Source organism: Panulirus ornatus, chromosome 26, assembly GCF_036320965.1.
Source record: "Panulirus ornatus isolate Po-2019 chromosome 26, ASM3632096v1, whole genome shotgun sequence".
Classification (NCBI taxonomy): Eukaryota; Metazoa; Arthropoda; class Malacostraca; order Decapoda; family Palinuridae; genus Panulirus; species Panulirus ornatus.
Genome location: NC_092249.1, coordinates 3057882 through 3081613, shown reverse-complemented (window position 1 = coordinate 3081613; position 23732 = coordinate 3057882). Strand labels below are relative to the sequence as shown.

At 37.7% G+C, this 23732-nt stretch overlaps 1 protein-coding gene across 2 annotated transcripts in view; it reads right to left on the bottom strand.

Moving 5' to 3' along the window:
* Positions 1 to 23732, bottom strand: part of beta'COP (coatomer subunit beta') — a 56560-nt gene that overhangs the window by 12881 nt on the left and 19947 nt on the right. For both annotated transcript variants that reach the window (XM_071677841.1, XM_071677842.1), the window contains exons 10-18: positions 22401 to 22491; positions 21463 to 21581; positions 21051 to 21305; positions 19968 to 20155; positions 17756 to 17912; positions 16407 to 16602; positions 15883 to 16009; positions 11091 to 11267; positions 8223 to 9248 (exon numbers count right to left, since the gene is read on the bottom strand). In XM_071677841.1, the coding sequence (XP_071533942.1) occupies positions 8223 to 9248; positions 11091 to 11267; positions 15883 to 16009; positions 16407 to 16602; positions 17756 to 17912; positions 19968 to 20155; positions 21051 to 21305; positions 21463 to 21581; positions 22401 to 22491 (2336 nt within the window). The remainder of the gene's footprint in view (positions 1 to 8222; positions 9249 to 11090; positions 11268 to 15882; positions 16010 to 16406; positions 16603 to 17755; positions 17913 to 19967; positions 20156 to 21050; positions 21306 to 21462; positions 21582 to 22400; positions 22492 to 23732) is intronic.

Here is a 23732-nt window from a genome sequence, read left to right as displayed (position 1 = left end):
GATAGCTGAAACATTATTAGGTATATCTTTGAAGAATTTGATGAAAGGATAATAAAGCTGCAAAGCACTGACAATGCATGCAAAGAAGGTGCTGTTCAGAAATGGCCAAAAATTCTGAAGCAGCTGGAACTGAAATTCAGAAGTTAACCAACAGATGCATTAGATCTAATATGGATGACACAGTGGAATAATAGGTATAATAATTTGGACCAATGATAATATTTGAAATGGCTAGGCCTACATCCATCCCAATGGAGGGCAGCAACAGAAGTGTGTGGAATAACAGCTACTAAAAGCAACAGCCATGGGAGATGCAGTATTCAAAATTAATGAAACACTATGGAATACATAAATACATCTGGGGCATTATGGGAAGACCTGTAAAGATTACTTTCAGAAGAGTAAAATATCCAAATGGCATTACTGCATCAAAGAAACTTGCTTGTCTTGAAGAATACGGTTGGGTATTCACTACAAAAACACATTAAAGAAAGAGCAGACATTTCTTATGGTCATATATGTTGGTACGGTCCAGTGGATCCCTTTCTTCTATACATTAGAAAACTCAAGCCTTTCACCACAATTGACTATGAACATAAATTAAATCATGAAATATCCAAGCCTCAGAATATTCAACGTGTTAACTTCTTGGTCATAAATCACAATTGGGAAGGGAAGACATGGGCAATTATATCCCTCCTACAGCTGTAGCTTACTGTAGTTCCTTCTCACTGGCATCATTTTGCATCTATTTTAGACTTACATATGCGCAATGTTGAACTTTCTTCAATCAAAAATTTTTCCTGAAGAACTGTTCTATATCCTGGATTTAGACTAATTTAGGCAACCATCTAGATGTCTGGAGATGTCAATACCATATTATTGGAATTCTACTAAACTACACATGCATTTGTTAAAATATCAGTCATGAATAATCTAACAATTAGTGTGTTAATGAAAAAAAAAGAAAAACTGAAAAATCTAGAGGGTTTGGATAATATTTTTCACATATGTCAATCTCTTATGTATGATTTCATTCAAATCTAAAAATAAAGCATATGTCTTTCTGAAACAGGTAAAAAACAGCAAGCTGAAATACAACTGCATTTGTGATTGCAAGACCTCTTGAAACTTTTATATCACTATTGAAAACTCTCCTCCATACACTTTTGAGGTTTGCCCTGACAAACAGCAGAAAACTTCAACATTTCTCACACAAAAGCATTCATGCATGCACACTGGCACACATACAAGATAAATAAATAAGAAAAGTATGACATAAGTTCACTTCAAGCCACCAAAGACCACAGCTATATGACAGCTAACGTCCCCCTAATATTCCATGGATGCAGTTAGCAACAGCAATCATGAATTGGCTTAATCATTATTCAGCTGCATTACGAGTCTTTCAGATATGAATATTCACTTAGACGCAGACCAAAATGGGGCACCATGCAATGATGTACTGTAGTAGACTTTCTATTAAAAGGGTAGCTATAAAATCTCTCTTGCCTTGTACTACATTGTTTCCTTTCCTGTTATATGCAAGGGGTAAGCTGCAGTCAAGATGATGCAATGACGAAGAGTAAGTGTAACCATCTCCAAGGGGGTTGGGTTCGGTCCAGGCTACGTTTAAAATCAATTCACAGATAATTAATTTGAGTACCTCCTCACAGATAAGGCCAACTAAAGAAGCACATCCCTAGTAGGAATTCCGATTCCCTCTTCTGACTTGTGGCAAACCATCAGCATCCCCAAAAGAACTGTTAAGCTGATCTTAACTATAGAAAAAAAAAATTGCTAAAAACTATAAATTTGGTAGGCTGTGAGATTTCATTCTGGCAACTCCCTCATCAACCAGAGACAAGACAGACCAAAGAAGAGCAAAATGAAAATTTAATGAGCAGCAATTATACTAACTGGTATATTCCAGCTCTAATACTAATATGTCATTCCAAAGCAAAACGTGTAGCAGTGTTTGACTTAATCATAATCAACCTCATGTGTCACACATCTACTAACCCAAAGAAGGCTCTGTACTTTGTTTGTTTTTTGGAGAAAGTGCATTCAAGCTGAATGTAATACTATACTGAGACTTTGTGATATTAATACACCAAATTATTGTCAACACTAAATGCTGTCTTTCAATAAAAAAAAAATATAAATATATATATATATATATATATATATATATATATATAAATTAGTTTCCATGAGAGTGGGGAGAATTCCCTTTGTAAAATGAGAAAGTTTCTAATTTTTGTGGACAAACGAAAATTTTAATTTTGAAAATGGGAGACAATCTTGTTCTACAGTTCACTGGATTTAAAAAGACCAAAACCTTTCTCAAACCAACATAGTCTCCAGTACATATCAAAATGGATAAAACAAAACATTTTCTTTAATACTGCTTGCCTTTGCCCACCTTAGCAAAGTACCCTAAGTTGGAACAGATGACTTTTATAAATGAAAAATCTTAACCTGGCTCTTCCTAACGTTTCTACTCTTAAAAAAATGGTTAATGGAAAGGGGGGGAAATTTTCATCTTCTTTTCCTCTGAGATGACTCCAACAAAAAAATTAAATGTATAAATCACCGAATAACAATATTGAATAATAATATAATAATAATGGAGAATGGATGTGACCAGATGCAACCTTTCTTTATCTGTTCCTAGCACTACCTTGCTACTTCAGGAAATGACAATCAAGTATGAAAAAAAATAATCTATTACGTACTTGTAACTGTGTTTTATATGTGATATCTGATCGAAAACCATAAAAAGTAAAAGAAAGTGTACTAAACTATGCTTTGGATATGAGAGAGAGAGAGAGAGAGTGACTGGAAGAGGTGAAAGAATTTCAACTAAATAAATTAGGAGTTGTCTTGGGTAATTTAAGCGAGATGGAAGTAGAGATGAGGGAGAAGAGTCATTGGGTCCCTCAATATGATAATGAAGGCTACAGGTGTAAGTATGCAACTAAAGAGAGGATTAAAGGACAGCATAGTCTTCCCAATCCTGATTTGTGCAGCTGAAACATGGACATGGGATGAGTCACAGCTCAAGAATCTAAGGTGTGGAAATGAGTTAACTGAGAAGAGCATGTGTGACTAAATGGAATGAAGAAAATGAAAGGGTGTATGAGACGTGGTAAGGCAAAGAATGCAAAGGTAATGAACTATGGAGTGGTAGAGTAGGTGAATTGTAATACTTTGAGGTGGTTTCGGCATGTGGAAAGAATGCAAGACAAAGAGTTCACAAGGAGAGTGTATGACAGTACAATTAAAGCAGTTGGTGTGAGAGGAAGACCACATGTGACATGGGCAAATAGTGGAAGAATACTGGAGGGAAAGAAATGGTGGATGAATGCATGGAATGGCGTATGCAAGGGAGGAATGTAAGGACAGATACGTGGAGAATCTTTTACTGTGGCAACCCCTTGATGGGAGTTCCCAGATGGAACGAGTGCCAGAGATATAGATAGACAGAAAGAGACTGAGTGTGAACGAATGTGGCCTTTTCTGTCCATTTCCCTAGTGCTACCTCGCTAAAGCAGGGGATAGCGATGCTGTTTCCTGAGGGGTGGGGTAGAGCCAGGAATGGATGAAGGTAAGCAAGTATGAATATCTACATGTCTTTGTATGTGTATGTATATGTTGATATATATATATATAGGTAAAAACTGGAGGAAGTAAAGTGTTTTAGATATCTGGGAGTGAATTTGCCAGCGGATGGAACCATGGAAGCGGAATTGAATCATAGGGAGGGGGAGGGGGAGGGGGCGAAAGTTCTGGGAGCGTTGAAGAATGTGTGGAAGTCGAGAATATTATCTCTGAAAGCAAAAATGGGTATGTTTGAAGGAACATTGGTTCCAACAATGTTATATGGGTGCGAGGCGTGGGCTATAGATAGAGTTGTGGAGAGGAGGATGGATGTGCTGGAAATGAGACGTTTGAGGACAATATGTGGTGTGAGGTGGTTTGATCGAGTAAGTAATAATAGGGTAAGAGAGATGTGTGATAATAGAAAGAGTGTGGTTGAGAGAGCAGAAGAGGGTGTTTTGAAATGGTTTGGTTACATGGAGAGAATGAGTGAGGAAAGATTGACCAAGAGGATATATGTGTCAGAGGTGGAGGGAATGAGAAGTGAGAGACCAACTTGGAGGTGGAAAGATGGAGCGAAAAAGATTTTGAGTGATCGGGGCCTGAACATGCAGGAGGGTGAAAGGCCTGCAAGGAATAGAGTGAATTGGAACGATGTGGTATGCCGGGGTTGACGTGCTGTCAATGGATTGAACCAGGGCATGTGAAGCATCTGGGGTAAACCACGGAAAGTTCTGTGGGGCCTGGATGTGGAAAGGGAGCTGTGGTTTCAGTGCATTACTACATGATAGATAGAGACTGAGCGTGAACGAAAGTGGCCTTTGTTGTCTTTTCCTAGCGCTACCTCGTGCACATGAGGGGGGAGGGGGTTGTTATTGCATGTGTGGTGGGGTGGCGATGGGAATGAATAAAGGCAGACAGTATGAATTATGTACACGTGTATATAAGTATATGTCTGTGTGTGTATATATATGTATACGCTGAGATGTATAGGTATATATATTTGTGTGTGTGGACGTGTATGTATATACATGTGTATGTGGGTGGGTTGGGCCATTCTTTCGTCTGTTTCCTTGTGCTACCTTGCTAACGTGGGAGACAGCGACAAAGCAAATAAATATAAAAAATTGTGTGTGTATATATATATATGTATACGTTGAGATGTATAGGTATGTATATTTGCGTGTGTGGAGGCGTATGTATATACATGCGTATGTGGGTGGGTTGGGCCATTCTTTCGTCTGTTTCCTTGCGCTACCTTGCTAACGCGGGAGACAGCGACAAAGCAAAATAAATAAAATAAATAAATATGCAGAGGTATAAGTTTGTTGAGTATTCCTGGGAAATTATATGGGAGGGTAATGATTGAGAGGGTGAAGGCATGTACAGAGCATCAGATTGGGGAAGAGCAGTGTGGTTTCAGAAGTGGTAGAGGATGTGTAGATCAGGTCTTTGCTTTGAAGAATGTATGCAAGAAATACTTAGAAAAGCAAATGGATTTGTATGTAACATTTGTGGATCTGGAGAAGGCATATGATAGAGTTGATAGAGATGCTCTGTGGAAGGTATTAAGAATATATGGTGTGGGAGGCAAGTTGTTAGAAGCAGTGAAAAGTTTTTATCGAGGATGTAAGGCATGTGTACGTGTAAGAAGGGAGGAAAGTGACTGGTTCTCAGTGAATGTAGGTTTGCGGCAGAGGTGTGTAACGTCTCCAAGGTTGTTTAATTTGTTTATGGATGGGGTTGTCAGGGAGGTGAATGCAAGAGTTTTGCTGCCCTTATTCATTTCCACTGCCACCCCACCACACATGAAATGACAACCCCCTCTCCCCGCATGCATGTGAGGTAGCGATTGGAAAAGATGATAAATACTATACAATAAAACAGACTATTCTTTTCTTTAATACTTATTTGCTATCTCCCACAACAGCAAGTTAGCATCAAAAACAGACAACTAAGCCTTGGATAAAAAAGAAATCCTTACTTGGCTCCTTCCTCAGTTCTTTCTTTTGGAAAGTAACTGAGGAGGGGAGGATTTACAGCCTCCCTAATGTGCATCTAATTTGCTACAATGGGAAACACCAATCAAGGAAAAAGATTATTAATTAAAACAATAAGAGCAATATTAATCAAAACAATGTTAATAGGGGAGAATGAATATTGCCCACATATTCCCTTGATGTCATAGAAGGTGACTAAGAAGGGCAGGAGCAGGTGGCTGGAAATCCTCCCTTCCTGTATCACTTTCCAAAAGAAAGAACAGAGCATAGAGTCAAGTGAGGAATTTTCCCTCTAAAGCTCTGTCATCTGCTCTTGACATTGCCTCGCTCAGGTGGGAAATGACGAGCACATAAGGAAAGAATTCTACCGTTGTATTCCCTGTATGTCGTAGAGGGTGACTAAAGAGGAAACAATAGCAGCTAGGTAGGTTGTACTCATTCTACTCAAAGGCACAGACTGGGGTGTCTAAATGTGTATGGATGTAACCAAGATAAGAAGATATGGATAGGTAATGTGTTTGAGGAAAGAAACCTGGATGTTCTGGCTCTGAGTGAAGCAAAGCTCAAGGGTAAGGGGGTACAATGTTCGGAAATGTCTTAGGAGTTAAGTTAGGGGTTCGTAAGAAGGAGAGAGATGATAAGGAAGGAGTAGCACTACTTCTGAAACAGGAGTTGTGGGAATGTGTGACAGAATGCAAAGAAGTAAATTCTGAAATGATGTAAGTAAAACTGAATGTGGATGGCAAGGGATGGGTGATTATTGGTGCTTATGCAACTGGCCATGAGAAGAAAAATCTTGAGAGGCAAGTGGTTTAGGAGCAGTTGAGTGAATGTGTCAGCAACTTTGATGCACAAGATTGGGTATTAGTGAAGGGTGATTTAAATGAGGCGAGTAAAGTGGCAGTTGAGGGTATAATTGGTGTACATGGGGCTGTGAATGGAAATGGTGAAGAGCTTGTGGATTTGTGTGCTGAAAAAAGACTGGTGACTGGGAATACTTAGTTTAAAAAGAGAGAGAGAGAGAGAGAGAGTGCTTTGGTGAATACAGAACCAGTAATGAAAGCCTTGTTCAAGATGAAATATGCAATCCGGCTGGAGTGGATGGTATTGATATTGAACTTATTAAGAAAGGGGGTGACTGTCGTTGATTGGTTGTTAAGGTTATTCAATGTATATATGGGTCAAGGCAAACTGCCTGAGGATTGGCAGAATGCATGTATAGTGCCATTGTATAGGCATAATGGGTATAAAGGCGAGTTATAAGGTGAGGTCCAAGTCTGTTGAGTACACCTAATAAGTTGAATAGGAAGGTATTCATTGAAAGGGTGAAGGCATCACACTAGGGAGCAGTGTAGTTACAGAGGCGGTAGAGGATGTGTGGATCAGGCATTTCCTTTAAAGAATGAGGAATATTTAGAAAATGAGATGGATTTGTATGTAGCATTTATAGATCTGGAGAAGGTATATGATAAGGTTGACAAAGATGCTTTCTGGAAAGTCTTAAGAATATATGGTGAAGAGATAAGCAACTAGAAACAGTGAGTATGATGAGTATCATGAGAGGAGAGTAAATGGCTGCAAGAAGGTTGGCCTGCAACAGAACTACGATAAAAGTTGGCAATGAAATGTAACGAGAGAGAAGGTATATGGTCATGTGGAAATAATTATATGATGAGCGAAGAGAAAATAGAGATTCACAATTGACTGGTATGAATGTAAACATATACAAATAAGGAGAAAATTTACAGTAAATAAAAACTACACCTGTTCAGACTGTTTTACATGAAAGTGTGTCTGCAATTTCTCCTCTGCTTTCAAAAAAAAAAAAAAAAAAAAAAAAAAAATGTAAACACATCTGAGACATTAATGGGATATTATCTAATTGGAAAGGAAAATTATGCTAATCAAATCTAAGGTGCATTACACATAACAAATAGAGAAAGGATGTGAGCAGATGATTTCTTTCTCTGTCTGTTCCTGGTGCTACCTCGCAAATGCAGAAAACGATGATCAAGTATAAAAAATCTAAGGAAAAGTGAATACAGAGAATATCTAATATTTGGGTTATATGTGGCATAAAAGGAAGAAGACTAAATGTACATACGTAAGAGGAAGAAAAAAAAACATGATTGATGTAAGAAACTGACATATGCACTTGATACTGAAACCTACTGATCAAACAGAAGAAAGCTGTGTATAAGACTATGTAAAGAATTACCATTTGGGAAGTAACACTTTAAAATTAAATGATGTTTAGGCATGGAATAATTTGTTGATACATCAAAAAAAGAACTGGATTTCTTCAAAAAGCACTTCTGTATGTGGAGGACTGAGGAATGCTAAGAAAGTAATACTAAATAAAAATGGCCATAAGGTGCTGCTATGAGATATATGAAAATAGCAACATGCAAATGCCGAATGACTGAAATGATGGAAACATTTCCATTGGACACTCTCTTTGCTTTTTTTGGGAGGTATCTTATTTCTTTAAAAAATCATAAGCAAATTCATAGAGAAAAATAAATGCCAAGAAAAATACAAGTACTATAACATCTCCGAAACTAATATAAAAAAACAAACAAAGCCAGAGCCAATTTCACCTAACCCTAAAGTGGTTACCTAGCATTTCTTTCTTTTGCTCCAAACCCCAGTCTTCTACATCGTCTTCATCCCAGCCTACAATCCGTCTGGTGTGGATTACAGGAAGGGGTACAGATACTGGTGCTGCTGCTGCTTCTGCTGCTGCTACTGCTGCCGTTTCCGCTGCTACAGCTGCTGCTGTTTCTGCTGCTGCTGCTACAGCTGCTGCTGTTTCTGCTGCTGCTGCTACAGATTCCACATAATTTTCTTCTACCTCTGGAATAATGTCTACTTCTGGAATAATGTCCTTGTCTTCTGCTTCTAGCAGATAATTCTTGTTCTCTGGTACAAACACATCATTCTTGTTATCTGGTACAAGCACATCTGGTATAATGTCCTTGTCTTCTGCTTCTAGCAGATAATTCTTGTTCTCTGGTACAAACACATCATTCTTGTCATCTGGTACAAGCACATCTTTCTTGTCTGCCGGTGCTGGCAAATCATTCTCGTTCTCTAGTACGAGCACATCATTCTTATTCTCTGGTGCAAGTACATTATCCTTTGCCTCTGCCACAAGAATGTCCTCATCATCCTCATCTGGCACTAGCATATCACTGACTTTAGCCACTAAAACATCTTCTTTTTCTAACGCAACACTGTGCTCTTCTTCTTTACCTAGAAAATCCTCCTCTGCACCTAAAAGATCCCCTTCTGCATCTAAGAGATCTCCTTCATCATCTGGAAGATCCTCTTCCCCTTCTTCTTCCTCTCCTCCTCCAGCTTCCTCTTCTTCTATAACTTCTTCTTCCTCTACCACATTTCCTATATCATCCTCCTTTTCTAGATTTATAATATGTTCCTCTTCTTCTTCAACATTAACAACTTGGGAATAATCCTCTCCAAGAAGATTTTCCACTTTTCCCCAATCATCCACATTCAATTCCCGCTTGGGAAGATGTTCAAGTCCCTCATCAAGCTCTTGATTAACACTCCTTGGAATTTCTTCATGAACTAAAAATCCCACATCAAGCTCTTGACCAATACTCGTTGGGATTTCTTCATGAACTAAAAATAAGGCATACATGTTTGAAATAATTAAGATTTGAAAGTTAATCTAAAGAAAAATCAAGATGACAGACTATCTGGGTCAAATACGGAATAACTTATAGAATTTCCATAAATACTGTAAAAACATTGTTAGAATATGTTCTGACTGGAAGCCTTAAAACCCAAGAATTTAAAATAAAATATGGTGTTGAAATGAAAGCAAGCAAGATCTTTTTTGAAGCAGGAGTTACTACAAGGTGAAAAGAAGTTGTTCAATATCATGAGTGCACTGAAATACCAGACTTAATAACAGGTTGCTGAAATGTAGGGAAGCTAAACTTTTGAAAAAACACTGCAGTATTAAAAACAAATCAAAAATATAAAAAGAAACTATACTTACAGAAATGGCTGAGAAATTAAAAATTCTACACACCTATTGAATGGTTTACTAATGCAGGTACTATGGATGCTCTCAATTAGTATCAGAAATCAAAATAAAAAAATCCAGATGTCTCCCACCTTTGCCTGTTGCTTCTTCTTAAACCCTTAGAAATTCTTTGCACAAAAAATGTTTACATTCACATATGCCTCATAATCCTATAGTCATACTTCTTTATCTATATGTTTTCCTCTATCAATTTCATTCAAAATCTATGCCAGGCAAGTTCCCTGACAATCTACATACAAAAACCTTACTCCATTGCAGTATCACTTTTCCACAAAAATACTTTGGCCTTCATTTAAAAAAAAAAAAAAAAAAAAAAAAAAAAGTCAGCATGTTCAATCATTCCCTGCAATACCAACTACTCAGTATACACTACCTCCGAACATAATAATCATAATCTACAATATCTGCCTTCTTACATATAATGTATAACTCCTAAACTCAAGAGCACAAAAGCTAATCTAAGATTTCAAGTAAAATATAACAATTACGGCAGTTCCTTCAGACCACTCTGAATGTATCAGCCTTCTAAATATTACTACTAAGAGGTGGCAACTCCTTGTTATAATAAACATACCAACAGTCAAATCCTGGTACCAAGTTTTTCAAGCATTATTGCTGGACCTTACACGTGAAGGCAAGGTGGTTAGTAACCTACATACATCAGTAAAAACTGTGTATGTCACCTAATACTGAAACCAAGCCACGGCTTACACAGTAAAAGAAATAATGAGATTCTTTAATCTCATTTCTTGCACAATGTACCATACTCTATATAAAAACTAAAACAAGTGCCTACATATCTAACATGTTCTTCTTTATAACAATGATCTAAAGAGCCATTCAAATCTTGACTCTTCTCGATCCCCATATTCATTTCTCCCATGTGACCTTTTGCTTCATCAGAGACTTTCCTAAAATTACCACCATTCTATCAGTAGCTACCCCTAAACCTCAAAATATAAGATGAATTTTACTATCATATGGAGTAATGGCATAACTGCATCTACCAAAATTTCTGACAGAGGACTGCATTTCTTGTTTCCATATCATTTTCAAACTCTGTTTTTTTACCAGTGAACCACACATTTTGTCTATCCTTCTTAAAGACCAAAACAAAATTAGTGCACTAAAGGAGCATCTTTCTAAATTCTTCTAAAAAGATAGAATAAATCTTCTAACCTAGTACTTTTCCATGAGAACACATTTATATTTGATGAAATTACTGGCAAAAACTATGAACCTTCACATCCATTCCCAATAAAGGGGGTGACTACTTTCTAAATGAGAAGGACATAATCAGGGCTCAAGGTGGGAGACTATACAGGTCAGTGAACAAAACAAAAACTATCTTTAAAATTCTGTTTGGTTTCTAGGACATCTATAATGAATAAATGGTAACTGATAAAACATACTTAAGTCTGGGGTAGGAGAGACAGAAGGTGCTGGCACAGCAGGTATGGGTACCAACTGTTCTACAGAAACAGCGGCAGATGTTTGGGATGGTTGTGGTGGTGAGGATGAGAGACCAACAACAGGTTCAGGGGGAGCAGAAGCAAGCATTGGCTCATCTTCTGGTAGGCTCTCTTTATCTGTGGAATGGGACATCCAGCTAACAACTACAATAAGCATAAAAATAAGCATTGGCTAACTGGCTTTCTGCATCTGCAGATTAGGTCATCCAACTATCAACAATAATAAACTTGCAAACATATAACTTCTATTCAGGTAATTCTTACTTCTTTGTTGAGATAATCTAAATATACAATACTGGTTCCAAAATCTATAAATATATTGAGCCATAAAATAATGCATTAATAAGGCCAACAGTGAAACACATTCATAAAGCCATATATGCAGTGGGAGCAAGTATAATATGAGAATTACCCTGAATATCTGAAAAAGGTGTTAAGATTTTTCAACTGTAGGCTATAGCTCAATGACCATGTCCTTAATGAAAATGGCAAGTAATACACCTCAAACCCAAATTACCAACACACAGACAAACAAATATACATAAACCCCCATACACATACATCAAAACGAATGCATTTACACCCAGTTAGTGGTTGTTTGCAGATGATACTGTGCTGGTGGCAAATTTGAATGAGAAATGGCTTTAGTTGGTGACTGAATTTGGAATAGTGTGTAATAGGAGAAAGCTGAAAGTAAATATAAATAAAAGTAGGGTTATTATGTTTAGTACAATTGAGGGACAGGTTAGTTGGGGATTTGAGTTTGAAAGGGGGAAAAATTGGAGGAACTAAAGTGTTTTAGATACCTAAGAATGGACATGGCAGCAAACAGGATCATGGAAGTGGAGGTGACTGGGTGAGGAGGCGAAGGTTTTGGGAGGACTGAAGAATGTGTGGAAAGACAGATCATTATCTGGAGGGCAAAAATGGATATGTTTGAAGGTACAGTAGTCCCAACAATATTATGAGGATGTGAGGTATGGGTTAAAAATGAGGATGAGGGGAGGGTGGATGTTCTGGTAATGAAATGTTTGAGGACATGTGTAGCATGAGATGGTTTGATTGAGTATGTGCTAAATGGTAAGAGAAAGAAGAATTAGAAAAAAAAAAAAAAAAAAGTGTCCAAGACAGATGAAGGGGGTGTGCTGAAATGGAATGGACATACCAAGATGAAAGAGATAAGGATGACAAAGAGGATATATGAAGAAGGAAACAAAGAAACTGAGTAATCAAATCAAAGGTCATGAAAAGTGTCATTGTATGAGAAAGGAAATTTGGGAATTGATAAAGTCAAGGGGCTGTGAAAACATACTCAAACTCAAATCAGCTGAGAATATTCTGAGGGTATGCAACAATGTCAGAGAGAATGAAATGAATGGAAAGCAAAAAAGGCCATAAAGATCTTTTCTGGATATCCTAGAGACTGTTGAACAAAAGAAAATGCTGAAACAAAGAATACAGAAGTTAACAAAAACAGCGGGTGGGGAGGTGGAGTTGGAGCAATTTCTGGGGATGATCAAGACTCAAGGGCATAAAGACTGATGCAGTGCAGTCCAAACCATATTCAGACACGCTCTTCAACTCTCTCATATATACTCCTCGCTCTTACCCTATCACTGGTTATTCAATCAACCCCTCACTTCACATGCTGTCCTTAAACATCCTATTTCCAACACATCCATCCTACTCCATACTTTTTCATCTACAGTTCATGTCTAGCATCCATAAAACACCACAAGGACTACTATACCATTAAACATACTCATTTTTTTCCCTCATACACAATGACCTTTCTTATGACAATCTCCTCAATGTGCCCAGGACCTTACTGTCCTCACCCAGCCTTTGGCTCATGGGGCGAGTGAGGAGGAATAAGGTCCTCAGTGCAATGAGGAGCATTTGAATTCCAATTTTCTAAATCTATGACTTTCTTCAGATGTTTTCTCCAAGTATTTCAGATCTGAAATACTCCAGTGTGTGCATAAAATAATTATTACAAACAAATACATCAGAAAAGTGTAAAATTAAAACATGATAAACTTTCAATTCATATATACAAATTTGCCATTTCCAACAACAGAGGTAACATCAAGAACAGATGACCGTGCCTTAGAGGGAAATCTTATCATAAACATTGACACACTAGCAATACTAATCAATAAATCTTCTTCAGTGGTGATAATGGTGCATTATTTACTACTTGGAGCAAGCGATATTGTAGAAAAATAAGAACAAGTGTATGTAAAAAAAAAAAAGCAGAACTAAAAACAGTACCAAAAATGTAAATTCATCATAAACATTAATGCAATTGTGTAATACACAGCTAAACTAACTCCCTGATGTGGTGCTCTTGGTATAAGATTTAATATATGATGTCTATTATAGTACAGAAGGATGATTTACATGCAAATAAATGTGTAAAAATATAGGATCAAAACCAGTATCACAAAATCAATTTTCGCAAACACCTACACGCAACTGACTGACATGACTGACTGACTCCCTCATGCACAAAAGAATTAATGTCTATCTGTAAAGGGGAAATTATTCCTTTTCTTTTTCTTTCATACTTGTCTGCCATTTCCTGCATACATGAGGTAGCACCAGGAACAGGTGAAGGCTAGTCACATTCACTCTATTCTCTGGTTGTCAAATGCAATGCCCCTTATCTACAACCATACCACAAAGACCTTTCTATGATTTTCCTCAGATGCTAAACATACCATAGTTCAGTCCACTGACAGTGCACCACCCCCTATGAACATAATTCCAGTTTATTCAATCCCATACACACCCTTCACCCCTCTGCATATTCAGGCCCCATCCACTCAAAACCATTTTTCACTCTATCCTTCCAACTTCAGTTTAGTTTCCCTCTTCTTTTCCTGTCCACTTCCAACACACCCTCTATGTTAAGCTCTCTCATTCATTCTCTCCATATGTCCAAACCATTTCAGCACACTCTTTTGCTCTGAACCACATTTCTTATTAATTCACCTCTCTCATACAAACTTTTTGTTGCTTAATTAAACCATCTCACACTATACACTTTCCTTAAACATTTCACTTCTAACACTTCCACCCACTCCATACATCCTTATCCATAAGGAAAATTACATGTATGCAAATACAATCTTATCACACTTATTCACCACTGCCTGCATTAGCAAATACGTTGAAAAAAGTACCATATGGAAAGGTTACAAGAGAAGGGTGACAATTCATTTTGGAGCATTTTCATGACAAAAAGGCAAATATCATATGGCAGGCTTAAGAAACAAGAAACTGCTTCCTAACATATTTCTTTACTATACACTGTGACTTACATAAACCTGTAAGTAATTATATGCATTATGATAGAGTTGATAGAGATGCTCTGTGGAAGGTATTAAGAATATATGGTGTGGGAGGAAAGTTGTTAGAAGCAGTGAAAAGTTTTTATCGAGGATGTAAGGCATGTGTACGTGTAGGAGGAGAGGAAAGTGATTGGTTCTCAGTGAATGTAGGTTTGCGGAAGGGATGTGTGATGTCTCCATGGTTGTTTAATTTGTTTATGGATGGGGTTGTTAGGGAGGTGAATGCAAGAGTTTTGGAAAGAGGGGCAAGTATGAAGTCTGTTGGGGATGAGAGAGCTTGGGAAGTGAGTCAGTTGTTGTTCGCTGATGATACAGCACTGGTGGCTGATTCATGTGAGAAACTGCAGAAGCTGGTGACTGAGTTTGGTAAAGTGTGTGGAAGAAGAAAGTTAAGAGTAAATGTGAATAAGAGCAAGGTTATTAGGTACAGTAGGGTTGAGGGTCAAGTCAATTGGGAGGTGAGTTTGAATGGAGAAAAACTGGAGGAAGTGAAGTGTATTAGATATCTGGGAGTGGATCTGGCAGCAGATGGAACCATGGAAGCGGAAGTGGATCATAGGGTGGGGGAGGGGGCGAAAATTCTGGGGGCCTTGAAGAATGTGTGGAAGTCGAGAACATTATCTCGGAAAGCAAAAATGGGTATGTTTGAAGGAATAGCGTGGGCTATGGATAGAGTTGTGCGCAGGAGGATGGATGTGCTGGAAATGAGATGTCTGAGGACAATGTGTGGTGTGAGGTGGTTTGATCGAGTGAGTAACGCAAGGGTGAGAGAGATGTGTGGAAATAAAAAGAGCGTGGTTGAGAGAGCAGAAGAGGGTGTTTTGAAGTGGTTTGGGCACATGGAGAGAATGAGTGAGGAAAGATTGACCAAGAGGATATATGTGTCGGAGGTGGAGGGAACGAGGAGAAGAGGGAGACCAAATTGGAGGTGGAAAGATGGAGTGAAAAAGATTTTGTGTGATCGGGGCCTGAACATGCAGGAGGGTGAAAGGAGGGCAAGGAATAGAGTGAATTGGAGCGATGTGGTATACCGGGGTTGACGTGCTGTCAGTGGATTGAATCAAGGCATGTGAAGCGTCTGGGGTAAACCATGGAAAGCTGTGTAGGTATGTATATTTGCGTGTGTGGACGTATGTATATACATGTGTATGGGGGGGGGGGGTTGGGCCATTTCTTTCGTCTGTTTCCTTGCGCTACCTCGCAAACGCGGGAGACAGCGACAAAGTATAATAAATAATATATAAATAATTATATGCATGAAAAAAAATAAAAAAATCTGCTAACCCCAATGGCACCAAAAATTCGCTGAGAGTTTTCCTTTAAATGACATGAATATGCAATGATTATACATTTTCACAATGCAAGTGATAACTTACCTTGTGCTAACAGCTGTTGTGGAGCATCAACAAATTCAGAATCTTCTGCTTCTGGAGGTACAAAAACAAATGTTCCTGCTGCTTCTGCTGCATGCATCTCTTCAATAGGATTGCGTTCATTGTTAGCCTGAAAAAGTCATAATCATCAGTAGAATGCATATGAAGGTATGTTGAAAAAAAATTATTTACTGTGCTGTGATAAACTGAAATTTCATCATTTGTATCTTTATGGCATGCTTAATTTAAGACTACACTAATATTTTCACTGCCTGATGTGATGTGGATCAATAGTATTTCAGAGCTAACTAATGGCATTTAGTCTGTTCTGGATAAAGATGTATGCCCTGTAGCAAAGGCATTGAACTCATTAATGGATCTACTTTACAAAAGAGGTAAATTTCACAATCTGAAACTTAATGCTCTACAGTAAATCATTTGTAAAATGCTGAACTAGTTAAAAAATAGCTATTGTGAACATCACATGTAATTATGTTGTCCTATTTCATCTACACATTAATATTTACTGGAACAGAGGCTGAAGAAGCTGCTGGGACAGGACATGACTGCTTTTCAAGGAACTGTTGAGTCTTTACAGCATCAGTAAGGCCTGGGAATAAATTGTCATACTGTGCTGGATTAGCCAGGCTCTGCCCAATCTTCTCCCCAGCCGCTGTTTTCCACAGGTCCACAACACGTGACATTTCACTTGGCAAATAAGTTCTGAAAAGAAAAAAGTAATGTACATACACACATTTGTCAGAAATTAAATATCTGAGGACAATATGAGGTGTGAGGTGGTTTGATTAAGTAATGAAAGGGTAAGAAGTGGGGAAATAAAAAGTATGCAGTTGAGAGAGCAGAAGAGGGTGTGTTGAAATGGTTTGGACATAAGTAGAGAATGAGTGAGGAAAGATTGTCAAAGAGGATATATGTGTCAGAGGTGGAGGGAACAAGGAAAAAAGGGAGACCAAATTGGAGGTGGAAGGATGGAATGAAAAAGATTTTGAGCAATCAGGGCCTGAACATACAGGAGGGTGAGAGGTGTACCAGGAATATTGTGAATCTTTCCTAATCCTCCCCTCTCTTTTTTAATTTTCCAAATGAAGGAAAAGAGAAGGGGGCCAAGGATGATACTCCTTCTAAGGCTCAGTCCTCTGGGTCAATGTGTTGTCAATGGACTGAACCAGAGCATGTGAAACATCTGGGGTAAACCATGGAAAGGTCTGTGGGGCCTGGATAGGGAAAGAACGTTGTATTTACCAACAAGTTGAGTCGTGATGTATTTCTTTATCTCACACAAGGATAAAGCAATTTGTATATGTTGTAAAAGTCTAAGAAGTAGAATGTCAAGAGACACCAAGTCGCATGAAAACTACACACTGTTCCATACAGAGGAATAAACAATGAAGACAAATACATTATAAAACTATATCTATACAGCAAACCATCTATAAATAAAATCTACATATATGCAGCAAACTACCTTAAAGACAAGGTGTGTTGAAAAAAATGTCTGCTGTAAGAGTTGGTTCTTCTCTCATAAGAGTAAAATCTGAAAGAGGAAATCTTCACTTCAAAGGAATGCATCACTTTTCTGCTTGTGATTATGGTGCATCCTTTAAGCTGCTGGAGCCCCATTAAAGGGATCCTAGGATTGAATAATTAAAGTATTAGTCAATCATCATCACTCGATGAAAATAAGTACAATCTCTCAAGGTGACCTCCCATTCCAAAGGAATTCATCACTTCCTTGCTCCTGAATGCACCACAGATTGAAGATGCAGGAAACCCATGAAAGGGGTCCTAGGGTTGTAAAATTCATAAATTTCTATATATAATGGTTCACTTACATCTAAGTATTATACGAACAAACCTTGCAAAGAAAGCAGCCTCAGGAACTCTGTTAGTCTTGATTAGTAATTCTAAACATTCTTTGAGGTTTCCAGTGAGAAAGTGAGAAAGGAAGGCCACATTATTTCGACCCTGACTCTGTGCTTCATTCCCCACTTCTTGGATCAATTTCGCATTACCTGTAACAAAAGACAAATTAAATGTGAAGTTCTCTTTAGAGAGTCTTATCAAATATGATAATCATACCACAAGTTTATCTATCTATATCTCTGATGCAAAAGTTTCCATAACTGGTGAACTCTAGTGGCACTTCTTAGCCTTTTGTGCCTCACCCGAAACAGGCCACTGGCAGAAGGCAACTCTAATGTGTAGTGTTTTCAGGGGCTCCTACCAACTGTTTGTACTAACTACTGTGTCTACCTAATGATATAATCCACTACTATCTAAAGTTTTTACTTAATGCTCCTATCTATGTTCCCACCTACTACTACTATCTATTAATCCTACGATATGCCAAAAGGCTGGGCTAACACAGGAAAACCTAGGTACAAAGAATGAGTTGTATGAGTTAAATATTGTTGGGTTGTGTGTGACAAGGTAATATTGTATAGTTGTAGGCATAATGCTACAAGGTCATGTGTGGGTAAGGTAAAAAGAAATGAGAACCACCTGGGTTACAGGAATGCAACTCAACAACCAATGAAGTGCTGACTGACTGCACAGCCATCACTGATCTCCTGATACTTAGGCAGTGGCTGCCTAACAACTACTACCTACCACCACAGGTTTATAATACTGTTAATAAAAAAATAAAAAAAAAATAAAAAATACAACTAGGCTTCAACTTATGACAAGGTCAAGTCCCTAGATACTTGTCTAAGTTAAATCTCTGTATAACAAACCAGTTAAACACACATTATAAGGGAGTTATGTTCCTGACAAAAAATTTCCAAGTCTAACACTTATGGGTGGACAATACTGTTCTGGCATACCAAAAATATCTAAAATATAATTTAAGTTTTGGTTGAGGACCTGGTACCAGTGGGACCACCAGCAATAACACTTTGGTTATCAACCACATAAACCCATGCAGTTGAGGACATTTTCACAATTCCACAAAAATTGAGAGAAGATATGGGTAAACTTTCATTCATACTGGTAATTCATACATATATTTCAACAACACCGGCATTAAGCAGATAGTTCTCCTGAATGAAACTCACCACCCACTATGATAAATACTACTCACTGGTCCATAACTTCCTCAATATACAGGTTGCAACTGATATAATTTGCTTACATCTATTAAGGATTTATTCTTACTATGTCTGAGTTTTAATGAGTGATTGATAACCATATCTCTCTCTCTCTCATTTCAGCATTCTTGAGCCTCTAAAAAAGTGAGGCTGAATGTTACATATGAAAAGTTGAGTAGATTTTGGCCATAAATCACAGGTCAATGGTTACTTATGTTTGCTGGTGTACATTATTACAAATCCTGGAAATTCATCCCTCCTGTATTACCTCACAAAAGGAGAAGCAGAGAAAGAAGCTGGGTGAGAATTTTCTTCGAAGGCTCCTTCCCTCCTATATTTCTTTCCAAAAGAAGAAACAGAGAAAGGCACCATATGACACTACCTCACTCACAGAACAAACAGCAAACACATGAGACATAAAAATGATGTCATCACACGATTTTTAGCACTTGTCTCTGTTACACTGAAGATATCTTTGAAGATATCTTTGAGGTAAATCAAATGCATACAAACTCTCATTCATTCATACATATCTTCAACCCATGCCCAGCATATTCAAGTGTGACATGAACTTCCATTATAATAAAAGAAAACTACTTTTTCCCCTTCACTTTGTAAACACAGTACAAAACCAATCTTTACACTCTCAAACTGACATACCATGATATAAGGACAAAAAAGTTATGAGAGCATGCCAACCTCTTAAAGTTAACAGGTGATCATTCTAAGACCTGTCATTCACTGACATAAAGATCACTTTTGTGCTGTGTACATCACATACAGTTCTTAGGTGAGACCAATGTCTTCATTCATACCACTTCCAAACACAAAATGCTACCATTTCATCCAATTACAAATCATTCTTATGAGATATCTCTTTCTTGAATCAACCTAAATAGAACAAAAAAAATCACCTCCTCCTCAGCCTAACTCTTCTTTCACCTTTAAATATACACTACATATATTACAAAATCTTACCAGAAGCTGTAGCCTGCAATAACAATCCTGGGTAATCATGAGCACGAAGTAGGCAGGTCTGTGCAGTCTGCAAGTCTCCACGCTGTTGAGCCAAGTCAGCCACCAGTCTCCACTTATGCTCTGAACCTGCTTCTACTGCTAGCTGAAGGCATACATCTAACTCACCAAGGCTTAGAGCTAGATCAAATCTGCAAATATTGTAATTCAATATTTAGATGATAAACAGCAATGGTACCGATAACTTTGGAGACTAAAACCTCTCGACATTCTAAAAAAGCATACTTATGCCTACAGTTTCATGACAGATACACCTGAAACATCTATCCATCAGTTGTACAAGCATTCCAGACCACTCATTGGAAAAGCAAACCAATATATTTTATGTATATCTTTTTCTTACATATAGATCATTTCCCGCAACAGCACGATAGTGCCTGGAACATAGAAACGGCATCACTCACTTACATCCATTCTCTAGCTATTATGTGTAATACAATTAAGTCCTAATTCCATGATGTGAATCACATACAGACACCTCTTAAAAATTTACACATCCTTATCCTCGTCACGTATCTTTAAATGAAACATGAATTTAAAAACTTCTTGCTATTTTTTCCCACACTTGGTTAATTTGTGAAGTCTTTATTCATATCATCCCCATACACAACATGCTTCTAGTGCACATATTCCTAAATCATTCCTCCATGGGGAGCATTTGAGAAGATGAACCAAAGTAGAATGACTTGGTAGTTCTATGACCAACATAAATAGCAACGGAAGCCTGTCAACAATCTTCCATGGTGAACATTGCATTAGTGAACTTCATGGGAACATTTCTTATCTTAAGGGGTGGAATTTCTCAGGATACAAGTTGGCACAGAGGATGTACACAAAAAATTTTGAAATGAGACATATGCTTTGCTCTTGCCAAATTGCCTAAAACTAAAATGCAATGCTCATAACTCGTTTTTGGGGGTTACAGAAAAAACAAACTACTTAACATTAAAATAATTCAAAATGAACATGTCTAAAGTGAGAAAGTCCTGTTCATGGGCTAAAATATAAATACCACTAATTACTTACCTATGCTCAGGATCTGTAGAAACAGCAAGGGCCTGCTTTTTGAATCCTTGTTTTTCCAGGAAATGAGCCACGCGTGTACGGTGGGCAGGCGGGATAGTAGGGAGTACACGATCAGCAGTGTCAAAGTCTCGCCGCATCACAGCTGTCTGATATTCGAGGACAGATACTAGCAGCTCATACGACACAACATTTAGCTCTTTGTCTCCAAGATAAAGTCTGTTGTCTTTAGGAATGTAACCAAGAAGGTACAGAGTCCTAAAGAAAAAGAAAATAAAATGCAAATCATCAACACAGAAATTCATATTCACATTCACTTTATCTAATGATTCTTAGGTCATTCATATTGTCTTAATTACAAATATAGTACAATCAAAATCAATTCCAAAAAAGTAGAGAACTTGATATATCTTACCTATCAAGGTGAGCTATAGTAACAATCTCACCACCCACATAATAATTCAGTCTATTCACAGAATTGGTGTAAATAAAACAATCTCCGACCCACTTGCCTGTCTTCACAACCTCTTGAACCTACAAATATAAAATTTCTTCATTACTCATCTCTCATAAGCAGGGCACTTAGTAACATGCATTTCTAAGAACCTGGTTCCTAGAATCAAATATTCATCTATATCTGTATCACATATGTCAACTCAGTCTTTTGTTTCAGACAGATGACATGTCCTTACTAAAGAAGGAAATAGCAAATGAGTATTTTCAAAAGCAATCATGTCTACTAAATACTTCACAGCTTGAAAAATTATGGGATATCAATCACAAAATATGAAAATGATTTTAAATGCTTTGATATCAGTTTCATACACACAAAAAAACAATGAATCATGTAAGCTCATTTTGAATACACTTCACATTACCTTAGTAACTTACTTTTGCTCTTTAATTTCACATACTTTTCATCAATACACAGGCCAGTCAAATTAAATACCCACCTTCACTTCTAAAGAATTATAATGTCCTCACATCTTCCCCATCTCATATGAATTGTATCATGTTTCACAATAACCACACTTAGTATTACACAGTAATGTACGGTAAGTATATTACAAATTTCATATTTTTTGGCACTTGTATACTGTAGTTTATCACCTATGATACCTGGGCCTGTCTCATTAATAACAAAACCCACTTATCTCTATCAATTACATTATTAGACTAACGTGACCATTTTCATGAACACAAATATTGTGTAAATCATGAGGTTCCTGTACTTCCTACTGTACACTTTACATTCCTGTCTTTCTACTTATCCATGTTAAAGATCAAAGGGAATTTCAACTTATGAAGAAATTGTGCTGTTTATCACATAAAAATGGCATTCTATAAACTTACCTCACCAACAAGATCAAAGGCATCTTCAATCCCATCCTCTGTCTGACCTTCCTTGTTTTCTCTTGCAGCAGTAACAGCTTCAGCACTATATCTGTTGATAAATTTTTTTTTTCACACTTGTTTGCCACCCCTCTTAACGAGGTAGCACCTGGGACAGATGTAGAAATGGCCTCATTCCCTCATCTATTTTCTAGCTGTCATGTGTAATGCACCAAAACCACAGCCTTCCTATTCAAACAGGTCCACAGACCTTTCCATGGTTTCCCTTAGCCATTTCATATGCCCTGGTTGTCCACTCACAGCATGTCACTCGCTGTACATCGTTCACTCCAGTTCATTCTATCCCATGCATGCTTTATACCATCCTGGATCTTTAAGCCCTAAGCACTCAACACCTTTTCTATTCCATCCTTCCATCACCCTTCCCCCACACTTCTGACACTTCTCTTTACTCATTCTATCCAAGTGTCCAAACATTTCAGCACACCATCTTCAGCTCTCTAACCATACACTTTTTATATGTACATCTCTCTCTTACCCATCATTTCTCATTCATTTACCACCTCACACCACATAATGTCCTTAAACTTTTCATTTCCAACACATTCATCCTTTTTTATACCTTCTCATCTATATTCCATGCCTCACATCTATACATCATCATCAGGACTACTATACCTTCAAACATGCCCATTTTCACCCTCCTAGATAGTGACCTCTCTTTTCACTCACTTCTCAGTGCTCTAAGGACCTTTACCCCTTCACCCACCCTATGACCCACTTCGATTCCCATGATTCCTTTGTTGCCACATCCACTCCCAGTTATCTAAAACACTGCACTTCCACCATGTTTTCTCTATTTAAACTCATACCCAAACTAATCTCTCTCTTCAGTGCTGAACCTAATAACCTTGCTTTTATTCATATATACTCTCAGCTATCTCCTTTAACACTCTCCCATACTCAGATATCAAATTCTGCAGTTTGTCATTTGAATCTGCCACCTACATTATGCCTTAGCTAAATCTAGCTCATTCACCTCCCATGCAACCCTATCCTTCCCAGACTCCTCTCCCCAAAACCCTCACATTTGCCTCCCCATCCATAAATGGATTGAATAGCCATGGTGACACTACACATATTTGTTGCAGACCCAATTCTAACTGAAGCCAATCATCATCCTCTTTACCGACTCACACATACACACCTCTCTCTTCACAGAAAGTCCTCACTGCTTCTAATATTACAGTTTTTTCCTACATCATATATTTGTAACACCTCCTACACAGCATCTCTATCAATCCTATCATATGCTTCCTCCATATCCAACAT